At 37.8% G+C, this 25,190-nt stretch overlaps 1 protein-coding gene across 1 annotated transcript in view; it reads left to right on the top strand.

The window, feature by feature from the left end:
• Nucleotides 1-4,752: 4,752 nt before the first annotated feature.
• IL18R1 (interleukin 18 receptor 1) overlaps nt 4,753-25,190 on the top strand; it is a 42,082-nt gene continuing 21,644 nt past the window's right edge. The window contains exons 1-3 of the mRNA XM_051984328.1: nt 4,753-5,210; nt 7,716-7,793; nt 9,453-9,687. Coding sequence (XP_051840288.1) covers nt 7,736-7,793; nt 9,453-9,687 — 293 coding nt within the window. The 5' untranslated portion in view covers nt 4,753-5,210; nt 7,716-7,735. The remainder of the gene's footprint in view (nt 5,211-7,715; nt 7,794-9,452; nt 9,688-25,190) is intronic.

The following is a 25,190-nucleotide window of genomic DNA, read 5'->3' as shown; positions in this document are numbered from 1 at the left end:
CCTTTAATTTTAATCTCAATCTCTCTGTCCTCCCCCCTTTCTCCTTTCTTTCCTTTCTTTGTCAATGCTTAATTCATATAATAACACTGCTTCCAGTTTATTTTTCCATTTGTATTTTTATAAATTTATGTAATTTTATAAATTTATTTTAGACTTTCATTTATTACAGATATATATATTTCCTCCTTATTTCACTCTATGTCAATTCATATAATTCTTATTTAGCCATTCTCCAATTATGGTAACACTTTGTTTCCAGTTTTTTTCTTCCATATAAATAGTTATTATGAATATTTTTATGCATAGGACCTGTTTTTAACTTCAGTATATACACCTATTAATAGGAACTTTGAATCACTCTTATAGACATCTTACATTTCTTTTTAGTAAAATTCCAAATTGCTTTTCAGAATGGTTGAAACAAGTCTTGCATCTACTATTGTTTATTACTATCATTCCTGTCTTCCAATATTGATTTTTGTCATCTTTTGAAATTTGCTTGTTGAGGTGACAACTCAGAAATAAGTTAGTTGGAATTTGTCTTATTAGTAGTGATTTGATACAAGCTTTGAATTATTTGTTTGCAAATCTTTTGAGAATTATTTATTCATATTGTTAGCCAGTGAGGAATGATTCTTGGTCATATATATTTGTGTTAATCTCTTATAACTATTGGATTTTATATTCCTATTAGAAATATTTGATGGGAAGATTTTGTTCTTGAACTTCTTTTCTTATATTACTTGCATTGATTTTGTACATACAAAAACCTTTGAATTTCGTGTAATGAACATAGCTATTTTATCTTTTATCACTTCTTCATGGTAAAGAATTTACTATCTAACCATAGTTATGTCATATTACCTCTATCAATTTTCCTCTAATTTTTAAGGTGGTACAATCTTTTATTCTTGGGTCAAATATACCATTTGTAGTATATGATATAAGTAGAGTACTTATTTGCTGATGCTGGGGCTAGGGTTGGGGTTGAGGCTACAATGGTACAGCTTGCACTGGGGTTGCCCGCTCAGGGCTCACTCTGGTTCCACAAAGCTTTTCTGTTGATGTTCTAAGTCATCTTTAGTGTCTCTGGGCTGAGCGTTCTAGATACTGCCCGTATTGCTGAGGATTTAGAGATCCCTAGACCTGTTCCAGCTGCTGGGGCTGGGGCTGGAATTGGGGACTGGGCTGAGGCTGCACGCTGGACTCCCACCCTGGAAGCACAGACTTTTTCTGTTGAACTTCTAAGTTGTCTTAGACTGGAAAATGTTTTATTCTGTCTTTTTTGGGTGTTCCAATGCTCTAAAATTTGTTTGCAATCATTATTTTTAAAAATTTGAAGTGGTTTGGGAAAAGATTGGGCAAATTTCTGCCTTTACAACACCACTTTCCAGCTTTTTAACTTTTGACAGCATAGAAAGTCTATAAAGCAGTTTGACATTACTTGTGATTCAATTGTCAAATCTCTTTACCATATATTCATAAGTACTAATTGGACTTGTAATTTTAGTTTGATTTTCATTAAGAAATTTTCTTAAGCCTGCACTAAAGGTTAATTTCCAAAACCATTCAGTGCTCAATAATTGTGATTGAGGGTAGTATTCTTGTTCAGAAAAATTTTGATCTCAGTCAGAAACTTAAAAAATTGTGATAAAGCTTCTCTATCCTCTTATTGTTTTGATATGATGGTTATGCACTGGATATAGTAATAAAATGCTATCTGGCAGGATGCTTCAAGCTATAATCATTGCCACCACACACAGTTCTGTTCTGTAGTAGTTGTGTTACTACACAACTCTGTTATTATGGCATGAAAATAGCCATGGACAATATGCAAATGAATAAGTGTTGTTGTATTACAATAAAATTTTATTTAATAATGTTAAAAACATTCTTAATTCATTGGTTGTACAAAAATAGACGTGAGCTGATTTTGACTGATAGGCTGTAATTTGGTAGTTTTTGCTTTAAAATATCTCATTTGGTAATGTCATCAGCTACTATGGATTCAACTGTCATCTTTATTTCTTTTCATTTGAAAATTTTTTTGAAAAAGTTTTCAACTGTCTTTTGACTGAACTGTGGTCACACATCAACTCTCTCTTGAACATATCAAACTGGTTGTCTCATTGGTTCATCAAATTTAATATGTCCAAACACAACTCATTATCTTTCTGCAGAACTTTTCTGTTCAAGCTTTCTTATTATTGTAGGGGATACTACCCCAGAAGGGCTCCCTGAGTGATTGGTGAGTACCTTTAATGCTATCAACAAAAGCCCTAAGCAGCTGTATCTGTCCTTTTAAAGTTGTTTTATTTTTGTGTGGTATGCAACCTACCCAAAAAAATCTCAGAGAGATACATAGTTTTCAACATTCACCTTTGCAAAACCTTATATTCCAATTTTTTTTCTCCCTCCTTTCCTTCCATCCCTCCCTTAGGCAACAAATAATCCAATATATGTTAAACATGTGCAATCCTTCTATACATATTTCCATAATTATCAGGCTACATAAGAAAAATCAGATCAAAAAGGAAGAATAATTAAAAAGAAAACAAAAAGCAAGCAAACAACAACAAAAAAAGTGAAAATACTATATTGTGATACACACTCAGTCCCCACAGTCCTCTCTCTGGGTGCAGATGTTGTTGTGCCACAGTTCCCTTTTAATAATGTCCTAACCCAGTTTCCCTAATTGTCCTACCTCAGTTACTCTGCCCCAAGACCAAGCTATAATCATTCTCTGTTAATGTTTGATAGAATAAAGGTCTTTAACCATTTTAGACATTATTAGAAGAATATCAGGAGCCTCTCCACTATCTTCCTCCATTATGTCATCCTAGATTCCTCCCCTATTATTGTCATCCCAATCCAGGTACCTCCCCCATTAGGTCATCCCCATCTCAGGTACTTCCCCCATTATGTCATTGTTCTTGTTACCCTATAAAAGAATCTTGTATCATTCGCTGTTGGAGTCTTGGAGACAATAGTCTCATTCAGCCCTGGGACCAAACCATGAATCCATTTGGTCCCAGTAAATCTCTCCCTTTCAAATAAAATACTCAAAACTCTCTAATCTCTATCTTGCCTCAGTTTCTCTGGCATTACAATGCCATTCAGCATCACAAATCCATTGGAACTGACCTGAATCACTTTGCTGTTGAAAGGAGCCCCGTCCATCAGAATTGATCAATGTATAATCTTCTTGTTGCTGTATACAATGTTCCTTTGGTTCTACTCGCTTCACTTAGCATCAATTCATATGTCTCTCCAGCCCTTTCTGAAATCATCCTGCTAATCGTTTCTTATAGAACAATAATATTTCATAACATTCATGTACCATGACTATATCCCTCCATTTTAGGGGCCTTTGACTAGTATTCCTTTTTTATTTAATCAGCTCACTTCATGTAGCTTTTGCAATGGAATATTTATTTATGGCATGAACAAAATAAAAACATTTCCCCAAATAGTGAAGAAGCATAATTGCCCCTATATCATCTCAGTCTTTGAATGGGAATAAAGCTCATAACTTAGTTCAGTTCTTACATCCTATTGATCCCATTAAGTTCTTGTCCAAATGTTGTGTGAATGCCTTGTGAGTCCTCACATGGGCCTGGCGTCTCAATGGTCATTTTCAAAGATCTCTTTTTTACTCAGGACACCAAGGCTGAGCTGGCTGCAAAACTCAGCCTGTATTTCAATTTCTGAATTCCTATGACTATTTGCTCTGACCAAGGTTAGAGGCTCTATAAAAAACTATGAGAAATGGATGAACATTTTGGGTTTCCACAGTTATGAAAATTAAATTGGAGAAATGAAACAAATTAGAAAAGTGAAACCCACAAGGAATCAAGGTGGAGTTTATCTTCCCCAAAAGAATGTAAGCTGTTAGGGGACAGGAACTGACTTTTGTAATCAGAGTGGTGACCTGAGATTTGAAAAGAATCCCTTCTAGAATGGAAGCTCCTAGGGACTGGCTATGTAATGAGAGGTAGGTTCTTGTTGTATAACTTCTCTAAAATCCAATTAAAGGGAAATCAGGGGAGGGACTTGTGCTTTAGGGATGGGTAATAAAATGATGTCTTTGGAGTTTCTAAGGTTTCACGGTAGCCACCCATTCTTGCAAGAATATAAAATAAATCTTTCCTGCATTCATCATTGAGTCAGTGCAGTTCTTGGTAAGATGTTCTGTTTCTTACGTCACCCAAAAAAGAAAAAAGTAAAGGTGTGTTTGGAAGGCAGCGTGTAAAATTATGACCCAAACCATTGGGTTCTGAAAACCAGTTTAGGCTGAACCAAAGCCAGAAACCCAATCTCATCCTGAAAGAAGGGCTCTTTCTACAAATACTGCAGCAGTATTTTTAAGAGTCTGCCCCACTTCTTTTGAACTGTAAAGCGCCTTCCTCTGCTCTTTTCCACTCACTTTCACAATTAAGTTTTGCAATAAAAACTCTGTTTCCTTTTAAAACAAAAGCAAAACAAATATAATGAAACCAAACCAAGATTTAAAAAAAAAAAATGGTGCTTAAGAATCTCTTAAAGAAGTGAAGATTTTGAGCAGTAAGAGATTCTTAAACGCCACCCTAGCCCATCCATTCTTTTGAAGTAAAGGTGGGGAGAAGTGGGGACACTTGTCAAGCAAATGCAGAGCATCCTGAGGCACACCGCAGCCCCCGCTGGGCGGGGACTATCAGGGAAGCCATCTGGGCTGGGACGACTTTTCTAGACCGGAGCCTCGTTGTCGGCAAACGGGGGCAGGAAATTTGATACCTTAGGACTGTGGCAAGAGCTGTCTAGTTAGAGCTGCTCATTTGTGCCTAGGCAAAGAAAGAAAGGGAAGGCTAGATTCAGTGCGCAGCACAGCCCATCTCTTCTCCCAGCTCAGGAGAAAGGTCTTTCTGGCAGCTCCTCTCAGTCTGTGTTCCACCCTTTTATTCCCTGGGGTTCCGAACTTGCAGCCCAACTAAACTTTTCACTGTAGTGTGCAGTGAAAAGTTATCGACTTCTTTCTTTCCTTTTTTCCTGTTTTACCTGAATCTTTTATCAGCCTCCCCTCTCCCCTAGATCGTACAGTTTCAAATCACTTTTTCAACTTTTTTTCCCTTCCAAACCTTTCCTCTTTGCTAAAGCATCTGGGGTCATCTCCTCACACTCCTCCTTCCCCCTTCCCATCCCTAACTTCAGCCTTTCGAGACACATGATTCAAGGTAAGAAAAAGATTACTATTATTTTACCACCCCTCTTTTTGGTGGGGGGGGGAGAGTGTGAGACTGATTTTTAATGCAACTTTGTGCTGGGAACCTGGTGGGTACTCTACACTTAAAAAGCAGCAGCGTGGGGAAAATGACATTTTACCTGCTCATTCTATTCACCAAGGAATAGTCATTTCTTCAAAGAAATTGGTTACCAGATGAGAAATCTCTCCTTGTCCTCCGTTGTCTTTCCCACTCTCTAGTAAAGTTCCTTGATGTGAGGCAGTGTACATTGAGATTAAAGCTAGACTTTCCTTCAGTTGCAATTGATAAATAGATTATTGGATAGAATCAGGATCAGTTGGAATTCAGGCCCAGGAAAGTTATTAGTTGTGGAATCCTCAAGAAGTACATCACAGTGTAATGCAATGTATTGAACTGTATAGGGAGGGAGAGAAGGGGATAGAGATTGATGTCCAAATCTTAAGTCATTTGTGCTGGTATATGTGACTATTGTAAGTCTATCACCTCTAAAATGAAATGAAAATTTTAATTTGTAAGGGTCTCTCTCTCTTTTATTTATTCCAACTATAAATAGAAATTTTTATGATTGTATGGAAAATGCTTTTAAACCTTTAGGTGTCCTCTGGATGTGCGTCATTATTATTAACATTGCCTTACCTTTTGGTTAAAGATTCAGGTGACTTTACTCCTCTTCACTTGTCACTTCAGTTATCTTTTGCTTCTCTTCCTTAATCCTCCCCAAATTCTAATTCTCCTCCCAGCTTTGGGGATAAAGGTAAATCCAGAGTGAAAACCAAAAGCAAATGTGTGTGCTTTCAATTACTATTGATTTGCTGAAATGAAAAGAGAAAATATTTAATATTGGTGTTAATGAGGAAATAAATATGATAGGATCCAAGGCTTGTTTTTGTTAGTAGTTTTTTAGTCACGGAACATATTTTAAAAGTTTAATATGTGTAGATATGTTCCTGTGACATTAAATAATTTAAGAGACTGAATGTTTTCACTTTTCAGTTGGTTACTAGCTAAAGGCAGGAATCTGAGAAATATACGTGCCCTTTTCTGTTAAGTATGGTAGAATCTTTCTTTCCCTTTTCAAGCCTTTTACTTCTAGAGATTGTAGGAGTATGATACTGATGGGGTTCTAGTGGCAGTCAGAGAGTTGTGGAAATCCTCTTTTAGTGGGCGCAGGTCCTTCGTGAAAGAATTCACAAACCTGAAGAGTTTTAAATGGCAAAAAATGCAAGTTTATTGTTGGATGAGAAGTCAGCTTTGCTAGAAAAACTGACTTCTTAGGCGGCAAGGTTCTATTAGGGAAATGTAGGCTGGCACTGAAAAGAGAATGTCTTCTCAGCGGGCAGGAGCCCTGGCAGCTGTGCCAAAAAGGCAAAACATGCTACTTTGGACATTCTACAAAGAAATGAGTTTAAAAATATTCTTTATAGAAAATCTGAGGCTCAGGTTTCAGGTTGAAAAGAAAGCGAAAGTCCCCAGGCCTAGAGCTCCAATTGAATGGAAATCACTTTTTGAAGGTTTCTGGAATTTGGAATTTCCTGAAAAGGGTTTTTATCATTGGGGTGATTTGCCTTAGAAAAGGCCCAGCCAGGGAGATATGCTCTCATAGATTCTCTGGAGTCTGGTGGGGAGATGGAGTTGAAATTTAGTCTTGAAGGAAGCCAGGAGATGGAGGTATTGAAGGGGGAGGGAAACTATTCCCTTTACTGACTGGGATCACTCTGAATTTGTGTCCCCTCTTTGATCTGAGAGGCTCCAAGGAGTCTAGAGAGAGGGTCCATCCTCCCACAATGAGAGAAGCAATACTATTCAAGGGCAAACCAACTCCCATTGATCTTTTTAAATTCTAAATTCTCATTCAAGTGAGAAATCCTGATCTGATCATCTCAGGCTGTCCCTGCCCCCCACCAAGAGCTACCCATATAACAGGTTTCCTTAAACTCGTGTCTCTGCAGAAGGTCCAGAGCAGCTTGCTAGGACCCTGACCGCTAAGAAGACATTCTCTTCTCAGTGTCAACCTCCATTTCCCTAATAAGACTTTACCTCTAAAGAAATCAGTCTCTTAGCAGAACTGGCTTCCTATTCAACAATAAAGTTTCATTTTTGCCAATTAATAATTCGGGTTTCATGAAGAACCTGTGTGCCAATCATAAGAGAATTTTAACAACTCTCTGATTGCCACTAACCTCATCAGTATAAAGAGAAGAATACCAATCATAGAAAAGACTACGAGATTGAATACCCTGTATGATGCTGGGCAAAGCATTTAATTTCTATTTGCCTCAGTTTTCTTTCATCTGTAAAGTGAGCTGGAGAAGGAATACACTCTTCTATTGCAAGAAAACCCCAATGGGGTCACAAAGACACAGACACAACTAAACAGAGTCAACATATTTTTTTTAATGTGTCCTCAGGGTAAGGATGATAGGATGATATGTGTCTGAGCATATTAGTTGAGCCACTTTTATTTTGCCTTTGTAGAAGAATCTTGAACCTCCAAAATGTCATTGAGAGTCCTGGTCATGTTATTTTTGATATTTGTGGTACAAAGCTCACCAGGTAAGTGCTTATTTTATTATGTATGTGTTTAATGAACTCCCTCTATGGAGATTATAATTCATTTTTAAGTTTTTCTTTATTCTGCATCCTGGATAATTTAAGCATTTACTTTCCTATTTAAGTCTCTTTGCAGAATCATTGAATAAAAAGACTTTTACATGCAGTTTAATTGATGATAACATTAAGATGTGATTTTGCGTCATTGTGGTCATGTTTTTATTATAATGAATATTAGACTATCCCTTTTTTGGATATGAATATTTATGATCATTGTTTTCCTTGGTAATTAATCAACATGGCTAGGTAATGCCTTAATGCTTTGATGACAGGCATTCCTTAATCACAAGGAAGCAATTTATTACTTAGTTTATTTTAATTTAGTTTATTTTTTCTTAGTTTATTGTAACTTATTACTAATTACTCAGTTTTTACTTTTTCCATTTTTCTCTGTAACTCCTTTTTGATAAAGACTTTTCCAGGATCTAGGATCTAGGAAGCTAGTCAAAAACCCTTGAATAAATAGGGCAGATGGGGTTACAAGAGGCATAGAATGATCTCTTGAAAACATTAGGCTGAGATATTGAGGTCTGAATCAGAACAGTAGAGATTTTTACCCTTTTTGGTAATAGGTTAATATCAATTTTCAAAGCAAAGATAGGAATATTGTAGTACTAATCTGAGAGAATTTGCAGTTTCAGTTGAGGCAAGGATAAAGAGGATAAAGCAAAAAGACTTAGTAGAATATTAATTTTAAAGTTGCACAAGACTTTCAGAATACCCTGTATTTTCAGTGTTGGGGGGAGCCTTTGTTTTTTAACCCCAGCTGGTAAAAGTTGTATTCTGGGGAGGAAATGGCAGTCTTAGAAAAAACAGGTGACAACCGATTAAGGATGTGATTAGAGTACATAAAGAATATATTTTCATATGATTAACTCTTGGTTATCATTGAGAATAGATAGAAGTCACGGAATGGTTTGTTTAGAAGGATAATTCACACACAATTTTCAGTTACACAATTCTCTATGCCTTCTAACACACATATGCATACACACATACAATCACACACTCACACAGATATACAATCACCTTTTTTTGTGCTGGTTTGGGATTATGATGACTAGGGAAAACATTCAGTAACTAGAGCTTCCCTTGTCCTACTTTAACAGCAAAATAAAGTGAGAGAATGCTCCTCTGCAGTGCTAAGATTCTTCCCTTTTCCAAAGGAAGCAGGAGTTCCTGTCATCTTTGTTCCAGTCCTCACTCAGCCATTTATGACTTTTGTCATAAATTTAACCTTCTTACCTCTGTTTCCTCATCTATAAAAAAAAGGATTGCATTAAAGGAGTTCATAATTTTATGATTTTATATAATAAACCTGTCTGGCTCTACGTTGCCTTTTTTGGGACTTATTTTCAAGGTTGTCCTTGATGCTTATCAGAATATTTGGGGAGAAGGGGACAGAAGAACTTCGAATTTATGGAAAGCCAATAGTCTCTGGAGTATCTCTGCACACTTCTAGAAATATCCCTTTCTTCTAAAATTCCTATGTTTAGCTAATGTAATTTTTCTACTACCTATTTGTTTTTGTTTTTTTGTTGTAAAGATGGTGTTTTACTTTTTTAACCATATTTCCCCTTTAACTCTACTTTTCTTGTAAAGAGTTTTGTACTTTCCGGGGTTATATCACTGCACTTGAAGGTGAACCTTATCACTTGAGGTGCTGCCTTTCTACTCATCATTATCAAAGAAACCATATTGTCAGGTGGTCAAAACGCTATGGACAAAACAGAAAAGTGGCTGTGAACTCAAGTGACAGAATCATTTTTAATGATGATGCTCTAGAATTTTGGCCAATTAAAATGACTGATGAAGGAACGTACTCTTGTGCAGTAGGGTAAGTATTTTTATTCTTTTATATAGATTAATATAAATTTAAGTTTATTAGGGAATATTAAGTATATATGAAAATGCTGCAAAAACTGTAGAAGAATATTCAGTGTGACTCAACAAACATTTATTAATTTCCTACTATGGCTTCACAGAATTTGAACTTAAAGAAATTTCAGTTCAAAAGATCTTAAGGTGAGAAATTTACAACTATAAAAGACCTTAGGGGTTATGTAGTTCAATATCTGCATTTTACAGATGAGAAAATTGAGGTATAGAAAAATGAAATAACATCAAGGTTACAAAAACTAAATAAATTAAAATTTAATCCAGTTTAATCTCAGACTTCTGACTCCAAATCCAGAGCTCTTTCCATTTCATTATGTTGCCTATCATATAATACAATCCATCCCTAAATAAAAAACTCTTTTATAATATATCCAAATGGTCCTCTAGCTTCTGCTTTATTTGACTACAGACTTCTGACTCCAAATCCAGAGCTCTTTCCATTTCATTATGTTGCCTATCATATAATACAATCCATCCCTAAATAAAAAACTCTTTTATAATATATCCAAATGGTCCTCTAGCTTCTGCTTTATTTGACTAGTTTTCTACAAAGATTATGATTTTTCCCTGTTAAGGGCAGTGAATAAGGAGAAAAAACATTTAAAAATTAGATAAGGTATATACACATGACATATAAAATCAGAATTCAAATTCCAGTGTTCTGATTCTAAGCCTAGTGTCTTTATGGTATTTCATGATGCTTATAACCCATCAATCTCAAGGGAGAATATGGTTATCCTTTTAAAAATCCTCAAAAACTAGGGTCATATTCCACATCCTGAATCATTCATTCTCCCAGCCCCAATTATAATGGTTTTCAGAAGTAATTGACTTTTTATATATTATGTATTGTTAAATGAATTTATTTCTTTCTCCTATCATAAACCTATGATTCAAAAACCATTATTTCTATGGAGAAAATTTTCCTTTTCCTCCTCCTACTACTCCATAATTTTTCATCCCTATCCAGCTCTACCCTAAACCTCTCCTTCACCTCTTATTACTTCTATGCCATCCTCTTTCATTGTACTCTCTGGAATTCCCATTCTATCATTAATAAACATCTTTTTATCCCGGATTTCTTCCTCTCGCACTCTTTTCCAGCATTAATGCCCTTAGAACACATTGCCTACCTGGCTATTGTTTTTATTATCCAGTGATTTTTTTTTCATGCCCCTCTAACACATTGGTCAGGACAATGGATAAAGTCTTTGTTTCTCAGTGCCACTTCCATTTCACTCTTTTTCTTTCATTTCTCAGCGAGTTCTCTTTTTAGGTTCACTCCTTCTATATCACCACTCTGCATATCCTGTTGGAAGTTATCTATCAAATTTTAGGTCATCTTTTCCCTTGCACAAGAAAATCAGTACATAGTTCACAATCTTCCTTTCTACCCTAAATCCTGTTCTCATACTTGGGAATTTCATTATACCATGATGACCTCTGAAACACTCTAGTCTCTTAATTCATCAACCTCTTTAACCCTGTGATTTTTACTTAGCTACTCAATAAACAGTCATACTTTAGACTCCCATGTTAACTATACTTGGGCTAATTCCATGATCTTAATTTCTGAAACTCTCTTCTCTGAAAAGTCGCTAATCTTCCAACACTTCTTCTACCTCACTTTTTCAATATAAAGATGAAATAAAAGTTTCAGTTGTTCTTGGGATTATATATATATATATATATATATATACACACACACACACACACACACACACACACACATATATATATTTACTATTATTGTTACCCACACTTATCATTGTATTCACAGATTCATCGAAGTCATTATTTTTTGTGCCATCCAGCAAAAAAAAAAAAAAAAAAAAAATGCATACTAAACCAAATGATTGTTTCTGTTTTCTAATCATACTACCATTAACACATATGAAATTTCCTCATCACCAAAAATTCAGGTTAAATATATTTGTCTTGCTTAATTAGGAACAAGTCTTGGTGACCTAAAATAAAAGTATAATGTGATATATATTAGGAAATTATTCCCAGGGATTTATGGTGACTGATTATCATTGTTAGGAATTCTGATTCAGTTGTCTTCAGTGTACATAGATTTACACTCCATACAAACAAACAAACAAAAAACTGTGATTTCATAGTGATAGTGATGTGGAATAAATTCATTTCTGTATCAGGGCAGGGTTAATTTCATGGGTGTGATACTGTGATAGAGGGGTGGGTGTGTTTGTTTGCTTGTGTTAGTTTTGCCTTCCTTCTTTCAGTCAAGTATGTTAATATCTGTGGCATTACTTATATTCCTCCCAATCTTCCTCCAGGCACTTCTTTCAAAATAATCCAGTTCTCAGTCTTCCCTCAAAAAATAAAACATAACAGAACCACAAAAAAAGCCATTTCTCCTCTCTTCTTTCCCATCCCCTCCTCCATGGCCTTAACTTGCACTACACACATTTCTTTGCACCATAAAATGTAATCTTTGGAAGACAAGGAATGTTTATATTTTTATTTTTGTATCTCAGACCTGATATGCTTGAATCCTTCACTCTTCTCTGACTCTGCTGCTCACTTTTTACAAGTATAGGCCCCATTTCTTAACCAATGGATTAAGACCCATTTAAGGTCTTATAATTTAATGTGGGGGTCATGAAATTATGATTTATCATCAGTAAATGTTTGACTTTATGCCAGTTTTATATATTTAAATATTTCGTGTCGCATAAAAATTTCTTGAGGGAAATGGAATCACAAGGGAAAAATTTTTATGAAGTTCTGCTCTAGGAAGCTCCCAAAATTGAAGAAAAAGTGCTTATATAGATATGGGATGGGAGTTTTGTCAATATATAGATAGATAGATGGATAGTTGTAGTGAGTGTGTATATTCTGTTCCAAACTCTTAACATTTCATGATTATGTTTTTTGAATTCTTCATATTTGGTTCTCCTTCCTTCCTTCCTTCTTTCCTTCCTTCTGTTGAAAGGTGAGAGATACCCCTAAAAGTGATGGGGGTCCCCAGGCCATTGTCATAGGTTTTGCAAAAGAATTCGCAGTCCCAGTCTGTAAGCGAGATTTTTTGGCAAAAATGAGTTTATTTTTACTGAGAAATTAGACCTTTTCCTGAATAGGAAGATAAAGTTTGAGGTACAGAGTCTTGTTTTTTTATTTAGCCTTCTATGGTTGGAGGCTAGGGAGCTAGCCCCAATTAGGGGAAATTAGGAAATTAGGGGCTAATTTCCAAATCAATAAGAGTGGTGATTGTTTCCCAGACTAAAGTCGTTCCTAGATTAATTGAAGGTGGGGAGTTTCCCATGGGAACCAGATAGTTTTCCCAGAGCTGGGTGATTCAAGTAGGGATCATTTTTAGGAATTTCCCCAGGCCAGGTGGCCCATCCTCCACAAAGATCAGGGAGCAGAGTCCTATTACATAATTTCCCCCTAAGCAGTCACTCCCAAATTTATTTGGGGCAAAGGGACGAAGGTCTCATCTTCTGGAGCTACTTCAAGATGACAAGGACCATAGGGCTGTCCCTGTGCTTAATGGTGATTCAAGTCAGGAGGGGAAGTGTGAGATCTGAAGATTGCAGCAGCAACATCTGGGGGATGTTGAGTGTCCAAGTCAGTCATCCCATAATCTTTGGACTGAACAAGTAGTTGGAAGTTTGTTGCTTGGAACCTGGAGGAAACAAATCTCAAACAGGTTAAAAAGGGGTGGCAACCAGGATAAAGATGGTGACATTTAGGAATGGGGACTTTGCAATGACGCATCAGGTCCCATTGGTGGGCTGCCTTGAGGATACTAATGGCCCACCCAATGGTCTTGAATGCCCCCATTGCCCACGCAGTTCCCTAGCCTGAAAGGCTAAGAAAGGGTTAATACCCTACTGGTAGAGGCCACAGAATGACATCAAGAAAAGCCGGAGAGAAAATACTAGGAGCAAAGTTCTCATCCTTGGAGTGGGAAAAAGTAAGGAAGAAGACTAGAGTGAGAGAAAGGACAACAATTTCACTCTTCTTTCTCCAGAGTGATTTCAGAGGTCCTGTGGAAGATTAGTTTCAGGTCCTCTGTGGATTCACAGGAATACTCTGAAATATCTGAAGGAGAAGTAACAGAAGCAGCATTTTTAATCCTAGAAATATGAGTCCAGCTGGGGAACCCTTCCAGTTTGACTGACGGAGTAGCGAGAATGACCTTATATGGTCCTTTCCACTTTATACCTAGAAGGTCAGCACCCTGAGATTTCCAAGATTTCAAGTATACCATGTCCCCTGGATTTATAGGGGAAGTAGTCTGCGTATGAGCAAATGTGGGTTTAGGGAGATGCTCATTTGCGTATTCAGAAAGGGCCTTCTGGACCGCACCAGCTGGGTGGCAAACTGAGTGACCAGATGCTGTTCTGGATCTTCAAAAATGTCAGAGGTTAAGAAAGGCTTCCCATACAGAGGCTCACAGGGGCTCAGCTTAATGTTTTCCTGAGGAGCAAGGTGGACTCTAAGAAGCCCTAATGGGAGATTCTTCACCCAATCCTCTTGAGTCTCTAAGCACAGTTAAGTAAAGGTTCGCTTGAGGGAATGATTCATTTTTTCCACCTTCCCAGAAGCCCGAGGACACCAAGCAGAGTAGAGGTGGTAAGTGATTTTAAGTGCCTCAGCCACATTTTGGGTTACTTGAGAAGTGATGACCAGACCATTGTGGCTCTGCAAAGAGCTGGGCAGGCCAAAGTGACATTGCATTTAACAAGTATTATGATACTTCCTGAGCTTTCTCAGTCCTGCAAGGAAAGGCTTTTACCCCAATTAGCAAAGTGTCAACAAAGACACAACAAAGACCAAAAGCAATTTGAAACCTCTGCAAGAGGGCATATGTGTAAAGTCTATTCGCCAATCTTCCCCTGGGTATGATAGTGCCCCTTCTCTGAACAGGCTTCAGGAGAGGTGAAAGTTTAACAACTCTTTCAGGATTTACTTGGGCACAAACTGGGCAGGCCTGGTAAACCTGTCTGATTGTTTCTTCCAACTTGTGACCAGTAAAAATACTTTTTACAAGGGACTGAAGAGTATTTCTTCCCAAGTGGATAGCTTGGTAAAGACCAAAAATAAGTTTCCACAGACTTGCCTCTGGGATTAAAATTGGCTTGAGGATGTTTGAAACCAGCCAGAAGGAGAAGGGGTGTATCTCCTTTCTTCTGCAAGGGCTTGTTGCTGTGAGTTATATGAAGAATCAGGGAGTGAGGGAATTAAAGGTGCCATAGTCAGGAGTAAATGGGCAGCAGCTCAAGTAGCTGAATCTGCAAACCTATTCCCCTTGGCCTGAAATGAATCTCCCTTTTGGTGTCCTTTACAAAATATGACTGAAACTTCTCTGGGTTTGTGGAGAGCTTGTAGTAGCTGTAGAATTTCTCTTGCATATTTAATAGAATTTTTTTTTTGCTGTCGAAAGTACCCTTTCTTTCCATATAGCCCCATGAGCATGCAAAATATGAAAAGTATATTCTTATTCACTTCCCCAGTTCCAAAGCTCTGTTTAGGGCAAAAAGTTCAGTTTTCTGGGCAAAAATCCCAGGAGGCAATGGCTTAGCTTCCAGGGTCCCATTGAGGGTTACCACAGAATAATCTGCCTTTCTTTCCCCATTTTTAAGAAAACTAGATTCATCTGTAAACCATTCACCATCTAGGTTTTCAAGAGGAATGTCCCTCAAGTCAGGTCGACTGGAGTAGACAGAATCTAAAGCTTCCTCACAATTATGAATAATGTCTCCCAACTGAGTGTTGTCAGGAAGCAGAGTGGAAGAGTTAAGAGTTTGACACACCGGAAGTCAGGTGGGGGGGATCTAGTAGGAAAGCCTGATATCTAGTAAACTGCCCAGCAGCTTTGCTCTTTGGCTTCTAAAATGCTCTGAAACCAATGGGGCGTTAAAACCTCTAATGGCTGCCCTAGAGTGAGTTTTGAGGCTTCTTCAAGTAAAAGAGCTATAGCAGCCACTCCTCTAAGGCAGGAGGAGTTTCCCATCTTAGGGAAACTGAGTCCATTTCTTTGAGAAGTAGGCAACCAGTCTGGGATAGGGTCCTGAGTGAAGACTCCCAGGGCCTGGTCCTGCCTTTCAAATGCAGACAGAGTGAAAGGCTTTTCTAAATTAGGTAGAGCCAGAGCAGGGGCAGAAGTCAGTTTGACTTACAGGGTCTTAAAAGCCTTGGACTGATTGGGGAGCCCTAGTCAAGGGAAAAGTTGGCAGGACCTTGAATGGGGGTTAGATTATGGCCCAAGTATTTGACAGACTGGCAGGCAATGTGGGCTTTGGATAAGGAAAGTCTGTTGCCCCTAGAAGCCAGAAAATTAAGGGTTTTTATGGCTGCATTTAAAGAAGCCTCTCAGGTGAGGCTGCAGATAAAATATCATCCACATACTGGCTGAGACTGCTGTTAAGCAGCTCCAAATGCCTTAAATCTTTAGCCAGTGCCTGTTGGAATATGTGTGAGCTACCTGGGAAGCCCTGGGGCAGAACTGTGCACATTAATTGATGGGGATACTCCCCTGGCTTCACCCATTCAAAAGAAAGAATCCATGCAAAGGTATAGGTAAGGCATCTTTAAGATATAGAGTGGAAAACCGTTTTGTGTCCCCTGGGATCTGAGTGAGGATAATATAGGGATTAGGCACAATGGGATGGACTGGAATACCTGCCTCATTATTGCTCTGAGGTCCTGCACCATACAAAACTCCCCATTCGGTTTTCTAACAGGGAGAATTGGAGTATTTCAAGGAGAACCTGCAGGGAACTAAAAGCTTGTGCTTAAGAATTTCTCAGTCAGGGGTTGTAATCCCTCCTTAGCCTCAGCCGTTATCGGGCATTGGCGTTTATGGAGGAATACCCTGGGATCCCACAGCCTGACTAAGGCTGGGGTAGTGTGAGTGGCTCGTCCAGGGATTCTTTGGTCCCAGACAAAGGAATCTATTTTTTCCCAGATTTCAGAGGGAATATTGGAGGGCTTTGAAAGAAGCACATAAAGGTCACCTGGAGGTCTGAAAAGAGAAAATTAGATCCCCAATTTCCTGAATAAATCACATCCCAATAAGGGAATAGGATAAGAGGGTATAATAAGAAAGGAGTGTTTAAATTAGGTCATCAAACTGGCAAGGCAGAAGGAAGATCTCCAAAGTCTTAAATTTCCCTTCAATCCCCATTATCCTATGGGGGAGGGGCAAGTGAGACTAGTGTTGACTTGAGACAGAAAGATATCAAAAAGAAATTCAATGGTCTTACTGGCCACATCTGAGGATACCCAGGGTTTGGCTGTCATGATGAAGTGAGGGAGAGCCTGACCAAGCTCTAAACTTCTGCCAGAGGGCAGGGCATTGGGGGGCTAGCTTGTCTCCTGTGAGTAATTCCTCTTCCAGTGCCTCTTTTGGGGCACTTGGGGCAAGGGCTGGGGGAGTTTACAGTTGCGAGCCCAATGGTCTTATCCATTACACCTGAAGCATGAAACCCTATGGTTCCCAGATACGGCAGCAGCTAAAATTTGGGCCTATTCTCCATTTCTTGCTTTAACTCTGCAGTCTTCTTCCTCTGTTGCTGTTCAATCCCTATTATTAAAGACTAAAAGCTATTTCTAACAGCTGAGTCTGGGAAGTTTGGGGGGGGGGGTCCAAATTTAGCTTCTGCAGCTTCCTCCGTATATCTGGGGCAGATTGTTTTAATATTAACATCTTCCCAGGAAAGATCCTTAATTTGGGAGAAATCTGACTTTGAAAAAGGCACCTATACCATGAGAGTCTGCTGCTTCTGTCAGTGGGCAGAGATTAGAAGGGGTGGCAGAATCGGGATCCTGAGGAAGAGAAAAAGAGGTCCCTCTCCTTGTGTCAGAGGGAATGAGGAGTAGGGTAAGGAAAACTCAGGATCTGGTTCAGGAAGTGAGGGAGACAGAGTTAAAAAAAAAATATTATCAGATATAAGGTCCTATCTTGGATAAGGAGGTGGTTCTTAAAGAGATTCACAGGCCTCCTGATAAGGATTGCGTGAGGGTGCAGAGGAGGAATCATGTTTCCTTAGAGGAGTGGAAAGGAGATGATCATCCAAAAGATCAGTATCTATTTTCAATTCCCCTCCAGTAAATTTTACTAGCAGCATCCTGTAGTGCTATATTAATTTAGAATCTTGAAGGCTTGAACATAGAGAATTTCAGTCTACTTGCCTTGCCTTTGGCAAAACAAAACAAAACTGCTGGATAGTGGGATAGTTAATTGAGCCATTAATGGGCCATTTTTCCTGGTTCCCCAAAATGTATTGAGTCCAGACTGTGTTGCAGAAGAAAATGAGTTTCTTAGTTTTGAGATCTTTTAGACAAAAGTTATCTCTGTTTTGTAAGAGATAGCTTAAGGGAGAATCTTTAGGAATAAAGACAGAAGTGGATTGTTCCATTTTGCCACAAATCTTAGATTTTCCGGATTCCTTGGGGCTCCTTCCTCTAAGGCATCCCTGAGAGGGAGAGAGGTGACAGAAGTCTCCTGGTTACTTCTGCTAAAAGATGCAGAAATTCCACATATAGGCATCCCTAGTCAAGGAAATCTGCCGAGTGTGGAACTCCCTATAACCCCAAACCTTCCCAGATGTTTGAGTTGTCTTTTGGTATTGAACAGAGACAACAGAATCAAGAGGAGCCTTACCTCGGCCAGGAGGATATACAATCTTGGGGATCCCTGTAACAGGCCACCAAATGTTGAGGAGTGAGAGATACCCTAAGAATGATGGGGGTCCCCAGGCCGTTGTCTGCAGATTTTGCAAAAGAATTCACAGTCTCAGTCTGTGAGATTTTTGGCAAAAATAAACCCATTTTTTTCCCCACTGAGAAAGAGTTGGGGCACTTCCTGAAAAGGAAGATAGCAAAGTTTGGGGTACAGAGTCTTGTTTTATTATTTAGCCTTCTATGGTTTGGGGCTAGGGAGTGATTAGGAAGTAATTTCCAAATCAGTAAGGGTGGTGATAGTTTCCCAGACCAAAGTTATTCCCAGATTAATTGGTGGTGGGAGTTTCTCATGGGAACCAGGTAGTTTTCCCAGAGCTGGGAGATTCAGATGGGGATCATTTTTAGAAATTTCCCCAGGTTAGGTGGACTACCCTCCCCAAAGATCAGGGGACAGCGTCCTATTACATCACTTCCTTCCTTTTCTTTCTTCCTTCTTCTTCTTCTCCTCCTTCTCCTCTTCCTCCCCCTTCTCCTCCTCTTCCTCCTCCTTTTCCTTCTCCTCCTCCTCCCTCCTTCTTCTCCTTCCTCCTCCTCTTTCTCCTCCTCTTCCATTTCCATCTCCATCTCTCTCTCTCTCTTTCTCTTAATTTTCTCCCTGTGATCATCAAAATTACAAGATATCTAAATTGGACCAAGTACATAATCATATAGTTAGTATATATTAGGATTTGAACCTGTCTAATTCACTCCAAAGCTAGTTTGCTATCCACTGTGTAATACAGCCTCTAATAAAATTTATTCAGATTCAATAATATTTCATCATATTCCTATACTATTGAGTATGTTTTTTATTATCACATATTTTCTTTCTGGCTATTACAATTAGTACATGTGATACAGGCTTCTATGTTATGTTTATGTTATGAACATTTTTGTAGGTCTTATTACTATACTTTTTCATCAAAGTATTACTACAGTACTTCTGAATGGGAGAAGAACAACTCTGGAAAAAACTTTTTGTACTCATTTCTCTATTATTAATTTCCTCCCTGTTTCCATACCCTTGGTGCTGGGGGTGGGGAAAGGTGTGGTGAAGAGAAGAAGAGTTAATAAAGGAGTCTGGCTAAAGAGAAGGAAAACCACACCTATTTCTCCATCTCAAGGCTTGATTGAGTAACTACAAGCTTTAACTTAAATTGACTCTGTGAAAACAAAGGAGAAAGTGCAAATCATGTAGTAACCGGAAAAGAGAGAGCCCTTGAAAATTTTATTCTAGATTGATGCAGCCAAGAATATTCATTCCTTTTTTTGATCTCCTGAGGGAAGATTTCATAGTTATGGTAGGATTTTAGTAGATATCAGATGAAGAAAAGGAGAAGACTGTAGGGGCAGAATGTGTGTTCCAAAAACAGGGTGCTGCTTGTGTGCGTGTTTGAAGAGGTGTAAGTAAGGCATGAGAGGAATTATGGGTTGGGCAATAGGACAAGATAAGATAAGTGTGCAATGACAGATGAAAACTTAAACTCAAAAGATGAAGTGTTTAGTCATGATCCCTTACGTAATAAAAGAAGCTGATGGCTAGTAGGTAAAACACAGTTGGAGATGACAACTTTGGCAGACATATTTTATTAAAAAGGGATAGGTCCCAAATTCTACACAGCTAATCAGTGTGAAAACCCACCCATACCCAGTATCGCTTTCATTGGTCTTCCAGTTTCTACCTTAGTCAGCATCTTTGGTGAAGCACTTACCAGATCTTACACGGACTAGTGCAAGGGCATCCTAACTGGTTTCTTAGTCTCAAGTCTGTCTCTTGGCCAAATCATTTTCCACACAGTTGCAAAAATGCATTTTCAAAGCACAGATCTAACCATGTTACTTATCTGCCCAGTAAACTACATTGATCCCCCATTACCTCTAGGATAGAATGAACCTCTTCTTGTCATATAAAGCTTTTTGGGGTCTGGCTCCGGAATACCTTTATCATTTTGTTACCCTACATACGAATATCATTTCATTACCACTATATGTTTCTCTCTTGCACACACCTTATACTGGTCATATTGCTGTTTCTCAAAACAGTACCATATTTCCATTATCCTTGCCAACAACTGCCAGAATTGTTAACCATTCTTGGAATGTATTCCTCTCACCTCTATCTTTTAGAATGCCTAATATTTTTCAAAACTCAACTCAAGTATCACCACAGGAAGCTCATCCCTATGATCTCATTTGTTTATTTGGATACATACATGCATACATACACACAAATATGTGTGTGTGCATGTGTATATTCAAATATGTGTGTGTGTTCATACAAAATAAACACCTACATATGTAAATGGCTTTGTATATGTATGCAAAATAAATACAAATACACATACACAGAGGTGTGTATGTGTGTGTGTGTGTGTGTATGTATGTATACACAATAGCATAGTAAGTATATACTTAGAACTGAGTGTGACTAAAGTTGAAGACATTAAATATCTCTCAGTTCTCCGGATAAATTGCTTTGCATAACAAGCAAAAGTCTACTTTAGTAAGCTATAAAGGAATCTTGGGAGGGAAGAGTTTTAAAATAGAGTCTGGAGAGAATGTCTTGTTAGCCCCAGAGACTTCTTTGGCTTAAGAATTGAAACTAGGTCAGGTTCCTTTAGTTCTCAGTAAACTGTGTTTGACTGGATTATAGGGAAGGATTATATGTTGCTACTTAAGCTGAGTTTTGAATGATTATAGAGATTCTAAAAGGTGAAATTGAGGAAGGATTATATTACACACACACACACATAATAAATTTGTATGTGTGTGTGTTTGTTCACATACACAAAACCATCACATCCAAACCCTTCATTTTACAGATGAAGAAACTGAGGCACAGAGTAATTGAATAATGACTACACAGGGTTACATATTTAGTAAGTGTCCAAAACAAGAGTTGAATCCAGGCCCTCTTGACTCCCTATGGAAAATAAGCTCCTTGAGGGCAAGGATTTTTCCATTTTTGCTTTAAATTCTCTCTCTCTCTCTCTCTCTCTCTCTCTCTCTCTCTCTCTCTCTCTCTCTCTCTCTCTCTCTCTCTCTCTCTCTCTCAACATCTAGTCCACTGCTTCTAGGTCTGCTCTCTGGAGCTAACAAAACAAGGTTAATCCCTCCTCCACATGACAATTCATCATCTTGAAAGTTGCTATCATGATTGAGTCACTACTTACTGAATCTTTCTTTTTTTTTTTTTTTTTGGTTAGTTGTTTTTCAGTTGTTTCCAACTCTTTGTGATTCCATTTGGGGTTTTCTTGGCAAAGATACTAGAGTGATTTGCCATTTTTTTCTCCAACTCATTTTCCAGATAAGGAAACTGTGGCAAACCAATTAAGTGACTTCCCTATGATCACACAGCTAGTAGTGTTTGAAGCCAAATTTGTACTAATGTCTTCCTGACTCTAGGCCTGGTGCTCTATTCACTATGCTACCTAGCTACCTAATCCAATTTCATCTTTTCCCAAAGAGGTCTTGACTTATCCAAGTCATCTAACACATTAGCAGAGGCATAAGTTTCCTGATTACTAGTCCAAATTTTGCTCCTTCCCAATGTAGGTATTTCTTAAAAGGAACCTCTGTCCTCCACTCTCATCTCTCTTTTTCCCCTATGATTCCTAAATTCTTAACTTCAGATTTTGTCTCCATCTTGACCTTTATTTTACCATTTCCAATTGCATTCTACACATCTCTACCTGAGAGACTAGTTTTTACCTAAAATTCAAAATGCCCTATACTTAACTCATCATTTTTCTTCAAGCTCCCAACTTCCAGCTCATTCCTCTTAACTTTTGTTCATTTTTATTATTTCTTATATATAGAATACTTTGCTAGGTGATAGAGCAATACAGAAATAAACAAAATAAGATTCCTGCTCTCAGGGAGCTTATAGACTAATACAGGTAATCAAGCAGGTATATACTCATTTCAATACGTAAAGGATCTAGGCTTTCACTAGTGGGAGTGCTTTTGCAACCACAGATGAGAGCTTCTCTATGTGGGAGTTTTTCTGTTACATTATCACTCTTGATAATGACGCATTCTAAACCGGTTCAGAGAATGATACTCAAAGACTTTCCAGCTTGGTTGGAACTGTCAGGTTTGTACTTTATGGGCCTAGCCTTTGAAAATCCAGGATTACCTCCAGGCCAAGAAGAGGCCTTGAGGGAGAATTTTACTAATAAATAAGAATAACAATATACAAATCAGAATACAAGTCTGTAGGATACACACATACACACACACTCAAAAATATATAGTTTGTATATATATGTGTGTGTAAATATGTAGAAAGATATATAGATATTTTAAAAGGGATATCAGTATAGATGAGGAAGAAATCATGGTTAGGGAACTCAGGAATACTTAATGAAGTAGTAGCTTTGTAATTGAGACTTAAACAAAGAGAGAATGACGAGCCAGGTATAAGGAAGGAATCAAATCGTTGCTCAGTCATTTCAGTTGTATCCAACTCTTTGTGGCCCTACTTGGGTTTTTTTTTTTTTTTGGCAAAGATACTAGAATAGTTTTATATTTCCTTTGTTAGCTCATTTTATGGGCAAGGAAACTGAGACAAACAGGATTAAATGATTTGCTGAATGTTACACAGGTAATAAGTGTCAGAGGCCAGATTTGAACTCTTCCTGACTTCATACCTGTATTTTATCTTTTGAGACACTTAGGGAAATAGGTCATAAGGAAAGAATAGAATGAGTCAAAGTGAAGAGATGGGAAAGCATGAGATAAATGAATATTTCTAGGATAATATAGGAGGAAGAATTATTGGAGATAAAGTTAAAAGATATTTTAGAATTAGATATTAGTGAGCTTTGAGTATCAGGCTAAAAGTATTCAAACTTTATTCTCTAGGCAATGAACAGAACAATAAAGTTTGTTAGGTGACATAGTAATACATTTTGGACCTGTTTATTAGAAATGTTAATTTTATATTCCTGTGTAGGAAGGATTGGAATGGGGAGAGGCTGAAGGCAATGAAACTAATTATTTTATAAAACTTAGATAATCATGACCTGTACTAGGGAGGTGGCATGAAAAATGCTAAAGAGAGAACAAACATGTTGATAGAATTGATAGGACTTGGAATCAGGAACACCTGAATTCAAATCCTTCAGAATGATCTGTGTCACTCTAGGGAAGTCACTTAATCTTACTTTCTTCAGTTGCAAAATGGGAATAATAATGGTACTTACCTCATAGGGTTGTTGGAAGATGAAATGAGATTATATATGTAAATGTACTTTGAAAACTTTTAAGTGCTATATAAAAGGTAACTATTAATCCTTAAGTACAACTCTGAACATGTCTCTTCTTAATTAAAAAGACTTAATTGGTCCTTTTTTTTGTGTGTGTCTTTTAAGTTAAATTCAAGCTTTTTTTGTGCGGCAGTTAAAACTTTCCTTGTATTATATTATTATTTTGTTGTTTCTGCCTGTGATTGATCCATTTGGCCTTATCATGGTAATAAGGCTGTCTTCTTTTTTCCTCGTTTTCTGTCTAGCCCTTTAAGGCTGTGTAGTTGCCAGTAAGGTTCAGTTGTCTTACTTTCTTAATAGCCACATAGCACTTGTGAGGAAACCTTCAGATGATACCTCCCACAGTCTGGTCTGACTTTCACAGAAGGATCCACTTGTCCCAGAATGAGGAAAAGAGTATGGCTGGATGAGGATAAACTCATCAGTGACATCAGGACACTTGAGCAAAAAAAATCCTTTTTGAGTTTAAATAATGGATCTGAATATTTAGAATATTCAGAATACTAAGAACAACTGAAATAAACTCTTAGATGGGTTTAGATTATTTAAATCATGCTCCTTTACACTTTCCAAGAAGCCATTTGATGCAGAAATTTATTCTCTATGAGAAATAACTTCCTAACATCATCTTAGTGAAAGAATACTTTCTACAAATGGAAGGGGTTGTCTCAGAAATCATCTCATCATTAGAAGAGACTGATAACTAAGGTTGGAGATGTAATGGAGGAAATTGGTGAATTACATGGAGATTTGATTAGTTGTAATCAATGTATGAAGTCTCTTCTAACTCTGAGACTAATGATAACTGATATGTGCCACTTGCATACTTTAAATATAAGATGCTGAAAATTCTGTTGAAGATTCTTCAAATGACTTTTTAAGGTTTATTTTGACAATGTGCATGGAGAGGAATAGGCAAAATGTTGGCAAGGATGGGCAGAATATAAAAAGGAATTGTTTTTCCTAGAAAGATAAGAAAGTTGTTTTAAAAAAAATGATATGAGGAGATATGGAAAAAAAATTTAAAGACCATTTTGCAGAGTTAACTGAAATTTCCTAAGTCTGAAATAGGACCAAAAACAAAAACTGAGGTCCTATACAAGTCTGAGTCAGAAAAACTATATACTGTTGAGGTCTAGCTTTGGGGTACCTAAATGAAATTAGGGTTAAGGTCTAGTGGCAGGTTTGGGGTACAGATTTGACGCAAGGGGGTCTAGTAGCGGCGCGAGTTCCCAATAAAAGCATTTATTGGCCCGGAGAGCTAGATTGATAAAAGAGGTTTATTATTAGATAAGCAAAGGTAAAGTATAGGCGAAGGTAGAGATAAGGAGGGCACTGGACAGAGGGTCCAGTGGACAGAGGGTCCTCACATGGTAGCCATGTTTGGAATCTCTGCAAAGAGGGGTTCCCAGCATGGCCTTTTTATAATAGGAGACTTAGCTCGAGGGGCTTTCGGGTGTAGCCCCAAAGTTGG

Source organism: Antechinus flavipes, chromosome 3, assembly GCF_016432865.1.
Source record: "Antechinus flavipes isolate AdamAnt ecotype Samford, QLD, Australia chromosome 3, AdamAnt_v2, whole genome shotgun sequence".
Classification (NCBI taxonomy): domain Eukaryota; kingdom Metazoa; phylum Chordata; class Mammalia; order Dasyuromorphia; family Dasyuridae; genus Antechinus; species Antechinus flavipes.
Note: the sequence above shows the minus strand (reverse complement) of the source record. Positions and strands in the feature narration are given on the sequence as shown.